Source organism: Epinephelus fuscoguttatus, linkage group LG2 (genome assembly GCF_011397635.1).
Source record: "Epinephelus fuscoguttatus linkage group LG2, E.fuscoguttatus.final_Chr_v1".
NCBI lineage: Eukaryota > Metazoa > Chordata > Actinopteri > Perciformes > Serranidae > Epinephelus > Epinephelus fuscoguttatus.
In genome coordinates this window covers 27,861,991-27,867,634 of record NC_064753.1, presented here as the reverse complement: position 1 = coordinate 27,867,634, position 5,644 = coordinate 27,861,991, and the positions used below count along the sequence as shown (strand labels likewise).

The 5,644-nt window shown below is 39.9% G+C and overlaps 1 protein-coding gene across 1 annotated transcript; it reads right to left on the bottom strand.

Moving 5' to 3' along the window:
* Positions 1-1,587: 1,587 nt before the first annotated feature.
* Positions 1,588-5,471, bottom strand: clec3a (C-type lectin domain family 3, member A). Its single transcript, XM_049604274.1, has 4 exons — positions 5,429-5,471; positions 4,399-4,532; positions 4,218-4,307; positions 1,588-2,417 (listed from the first exon to the last, which is right to left on the bottom strand). Exons 2-4 carry the CDS (start codon positions 4,508-4,510, stop codon positions 2,020-2,022), a joined length of 600 nt encoding a protein of 199 aa, XP_049460231.1. The 5' UTR covers positions 4,511-4,532; positions 5,429-5,471; the 3' UTR covers positions 1,588-2,019.
* Positions 5,472-5,644: the final 173 nt, after the last annotated feature.

Sequence of the window (5,644 nt, the reverse complement as noted above, 5' to 3'; positions counted from 1 at the left end):
GAGACTTCACTCAGGGAGCTGTGGCGTCACATTCCACCCAGACAAACGTGCGTGATGTGTGCGGACAGGATGACGTTGGTCGGTGTGTATGTGTATGTATGTATGTGTATGTGTGTGTGTGTGTGTGTGTCTACATTTTTAATTGTTTTGAAAAGCACAGAGATGACGGAAACACACGTAGACACGGCTTTAATGGTTCAGCTTGTTTTGAGGGAGTGATGCAGGTCAGCTATGGGTCACTTTGTACATGCTTTCAAATTAGAAGCAATTTTGACCGATTAAACTGAGTGAGGTGCACAGCATGGATGATAAATATTGACTGAAAACCACCAGGGTGAGCACATGTTCTGATTTAAAGATTTAAAACTATACCACAAATTCATAACTGTATTCTTTTTTTAATCTAAATGTGAATGATAGAGGCACCTACCCCACATTGCCTACAACAGGCTTATCATTACATGCACAGACCCTGCAATAAGGATGAAATGGGCTGTAAAAAATGCTACCCAAATGCACAGAGCACACCCATACACAGGGCTGCATTACTACCCAAGCAAAGCAGGCAAATTACCAAGGGCCCCACACCCTCAGAGCCCCAGTTTCACTATGTGACCATTGATGGATAATGAATTATTCTTTTAAAAGTGGAAATATGCAACACTAAAGCCTGGTATGAACTGACATAATAAGTGCCATCAGGTGGTTCCCACTTTATTACCTGATCTTGAGGCCCTGTATCAAAGTGTAGGCTAGTTTTACAGCCTTAATTATCTTTGTTAATGATGTGCATTGATCATATATATATATATATATATATATATATATATATATATATATGTACAGCTGTGGAATGTAATTAAGTAAATTTACACTAACTGTGATGTATTATTTGCTCCCCCCCCAAAAAAAAGAGCTCCACCTTCACCAACTGCTACATTAAAGTGCTAATCAAATTAATGCATCAATAAATACAATCCAATAATATGATATACACTTATACACTTATATAATTATGATAGCATAATGATTACATTTTGTACTTTGAGTATATTTTGATGCTGACACTTCTGTACTTTTATTTAAGTTTACATTTTGAGTACAGGGCTTTTAATTGTGACAGAGTATTTCTACACTTTTAGTTAAGTTGAATATCTGACTACCTCATCCACCACTATATACTGACTAGATTCACACTGCAATCTGTGTTCATCACAGGAGTACTGACACACAGCACATAGAGGGAGGAACAGGTGGTTAAAGTACATACGTAAGTTGTTAAATTTAGAGTACAAGTATTGCACAATGATAATTTTCTATTATTGGACATTTTACGCTGCAGTGCTATTTATACTTATATAGCGAGAGCAAACAGAAATGCATATTTCTCATTGTCACCTCACAGCAGGAAGGGTCAAGGTTTGATAACACTCCCTCTCTGCATGTTTGCATTTTCTTTCTATGTTTGTTCAAGTTTATTTTGGGTGTTTCCTCCCACATTCCACAGACAAATCAGGGGGAATTGACTAGATATAGTTTATATCATAGTATGTGTTACTGCAGAATAAGAAAGCAAGAAAATATGAGTAACTTCCTTATTGTTTATGGTCACCAAATAAGTGGACATCTGTACCAGCAGGAAGCAGAGATGCATGTTCTGCTCTTGACAGTTTCATAGAGGGTTATGTAGAGATCATGCAGTGTATTGGAATGCATTTTTATCCTTCGTGTCATACACAGCAATACACTTATAGTGATACATTCATCTGTAGTATTTTAGTATTAGTTTAGCAGTACAAGACTATACATGTCGCCTTTTCAGTCAGTAAATCAGAAAATGTATTATATGGGTCTGTTAGTTTAGTTTGATAATGAGGCTACCACAGTGTGTATTAAAGACAATTATCAACCTGATCATATACCATAGAGACACATGAATTAGCACAGATTTGACAACACATTTTTAATCAATGACCCGTATAAGTGATCACCAAGTTGCCAATACCCACTCCTGTCTTCTCAGGGGATGACATATTCACAGATGTACTTTTTGAGGCTGCGACACACCTCATCGTACCACTTTCCCTGTGCCACCACTGAAAGAGCAACACAGCTCTCCCTCTTCGTTCCTGTGGGCTGCTTCTTGGAGCGGTCCCAGTTGAAGTAGCTGACTGGCAGGCTGTTGACATCAACATACTGGCCTTCTTTCACTATGTCTGCTACGCCGATCCAGAAGTCCTTGGATCCTGGGGCGCTCCTCTTTGCATAGTCTCTCAGTTCATTGTTTTCCATCATGTCCCGTGGCGTTGCAAGAGTTCCTCCTTGTGCAATGCAGTCTTCGTTTGCTTCATGGTAGTGTTTGGGCTCCTCGATTGTGAGATAACATTTCCTGTGAGCTTTGATGCCTCTGAGACAGACTGAAACACAAAGCACTTAATCCATAAGTGAACTGATTGTTAACTATAAAGTATTTAAAGAGTTCAAAACTAGGCCTGGGTAATACATCAATATTATATCGATATCACGGTACGGGACGAGATATCGTCTTAGATTTTGGATATCGTAATATTGAAAGTGTTGTTGTTGTTAAAGGCTGCATTACAGTAACATGATGTAATTTTCTTAGCTTACTAGCGTGTTAAAGCTGTTCTTTTATTTGCCTTTGCACACTTAGTCATTACATCCACATTACTGATGATTATTCATCAAAAATCATTCATTCATCCATCTTCTAACCGCTTCATCCTCTTGAGGGTCGCGGGGGGGCTGGAGCCTATCCCAACTGACATCGGGCGAGAGGCAGGGTACACCCTAGACAGGTCGCCAGACTATCACAGGGCTGACACATAGAGACAAACAACCATTCACGCTCACATTCACACCTACGGACAATTTAGAGTTATCAATTAACCTAGTCCCCAATCTGGATGTCTTTGGACTGTGGGAGGAAGCCAGAGTGCCCGGAGAGAACCCACGCTGACACGGGGAGAACATGCAAACTCCGCACAGAAGGGCTCCCACGCCCGGGATCGAACGGGCAACCCTCTTGCTGTGAGGCGAGAGTGCTAACCACCACACCACCGTGCCGCCCTTCATCAAAAATCAAATTGTGTGAATATCGATATCAAGGTATTTGATAAAAAACATTGTGATATTTGATTTTTTTCCATATCGCCCAGCTCCATTCAAAACTATTACAATGTTTAGTTTCCACATCACATTATCCATCATCACATTACACATAATTCAAAATACTTATTTTTTTATCCCATATTTTTTCCCCAACAGATTTCATAGCAATTTGTGCAGCTGTATTTGTGAACTCATACTATAGCAGGGCTCCTCAACATGTTTCAGCTGGGCAGATGGAGGTTGTCCGGTGGATGGCCATGTCAGCCTCAGGCTGCATTCTTGACCTGTGTTTGCTTTTCTGGTAAGCGAGGGAGGAAACTCCACATTCACAAAGGTATGTTGTTGCAAAGGCAAAATATGTTGGATTCATGTTTATGTGTATTTTCATACATATTTTAATTTTTGAAAAGAAAAAAAAGAAAAACCTATCAAAAAATAAATTGGTGGCCTCCGTGTAGTAACTCTGAGGACTCCTTAGGGGACCAGGACCTCCTGTTGAAGACCCAGGCTATAGTGAGCTCACAGTGTGACTAGTGACTTTTAAATGAGTCAACAAAGAAAAAAGGAGGCCTAATAGAGATTTTTTTTTAAAAAAATACATAAATTCATAGTATTTTATATGATCAACTGGATAAACACAAAAACTAAAAACTTACAAAATAAAATTGTAAGAAATAATCTTTTGTATGTTTTTACATTCCCCCACAAATTGTGTGTTACTTGTATCCTTTCCAATTCAGCCCTTTACTTTACATTCTAATGGTTGATATGGGTGCTGCTGCCCTCTGCTGGACACTCAACACAATAAGAAAAAATCTGTGAAGGTATCAGTTGTCTCTCAGCAGAGTCCACTCACCCTTGCATGTCGGCTCAGTAGGCTACATTAACAAGTAACACTGAGAGAAAGCACAGTGCAATATTTGTAATAAAAATCAGTGGCAATCAATGTTAACCAACTTCTGTTATATAATTTTTCTTATTTAATTTTAAACAAACACACTGAAGAGGCAGTAATGCTTATGAATCTAATGTACTGCTGTCACCTCTTCTGTCTTCAATCTTCCTTTATGTAGTAAGGACAATACCTGTCTGCAACGCCTGCATCTCCTTCAGTGAGTTCACCTCCTGCCACAACCTCTCCAGCTGGGACTTCACATCATCTTCTTCTGCAGCAGCTGTATCTCGACAAACAGCCAGAAAAACCAAGTCAGATGAACATCAGAGTTGGCAAGCACTTTATTCTTCAACATGTATTAAAAGAGTTACCTCCGGACTGACGAGACGACACAGCCTTCCTGGTACGAGATGGACGGCTGGAGCTGAAGTGGAGCAAGGAGAAGCAAAGAACGAGGAGGACAGGGAGGGCCAGACGTGCCATGTCTGAGTCCGCTTAGTGGATCCTACGGTGACAGGACACAGTGGCACACCTTGTACTGCCGTGAGAGGAACCAAAAGCACTGCAGGCAGCTCAATATATACTGGCCCCTCTGTATGCCTTTCTGGGTACTCTCCCTGCAGTGGCTCCAACTCTGTTTGTTTTTATCCAAACATCAGCAGGAGGTGAGAGAGGTATAAGGGTGGAGTGGCAAATAATGATTTCCTTGTGTCTGGCATTTGATAAATATTTACTTGGGACAAGGTGCACTAAGCAGTATTCCCTTTCATTTCACAAACAAACTGGAAATTCATTGACTGCTTCACTTTTACAGAGTGTCCTTCATCCCGTCTCCCTTCCATGTCAGCTTTGGACATGCTAAGTCACTTTTTAACAAGTGAAAAATAATCTTACACTATGCTGTCAGCTCAGAAAACCATCAAATGATGCCACCTGTGAAATATAGCATTCATGTAGACTGTTTTAATCTTTCATTTACAACTGTATACACGAAAACAAATAGGTGAGTAAAAGACTAACACTGTAGATATCTTCAATCACACAGATTTCCAGTTGTATAATCTTCAAAAATAAAGCTACTATTAAACCAGAGGAAGTCCAGCTCCCAGCTCGGCTGCAGGAAAAGCTATTTTTAGGGTGAAATGTTGTACACAGACGGGAGGGGGGAGCTAAATAAGAAAAACCCCTGGGCATACACGCTCAGTATAGCATTAAACTCTCAAGTATGTTTTCCCATTTTATAGTCAGTCTTCAATATGTGCATTTCTAAGCATTTTCTTTCAATGAGGCTCTCAGCTCAGATTTCACCCTGGTAGAGTAACAGATAGAAGCACTCCTTCATTCCCACCGCCATTTCTTTCATGAATTCAGAGCAGTGGAAGAGTCAGACACTTCACACACCTTCATGTAAGCTGATCTTCTGAACGTGTTGAATGTGTTGTTTCCCTGCAAAGATGCAAGAAAATTAATATTGTTTACTGTTACATTCAGTACTGTAGGCGTAACTGGATGTAAAAAGGTACTGTATGTAACATCTATTTAGTTTAGACTCCTTGCACAGTATGGAGTCCAAGTCCTATGTTTAGTTAGCATTAAAAAAAGCTGTATTAGCAAATT

Coding starts and splice junctions, on each gene's coding strand:
- clec3a (XM_049604274.1), bottom strand. CDS start 4,510: ATGGCACGTCTGGCCCTCCCTGTCCTCCTCGTTCTTTGCTTCTCCTTG. Junction 4,308..4,398: donor GTCGTCTCGTCAGTCCGGAG/GTAACTCTTTTA, acceptor GTCGAGATACAG/CTGCTGCAGAAGAAGATGAT. Junction 2,418..4,217: donor GATGCAGGCGTTGCAGACAG/GTATTGTCCTTA, acceptor TTTGTGTTTCAG/TCTGTCTCAGAGGCATCAAA.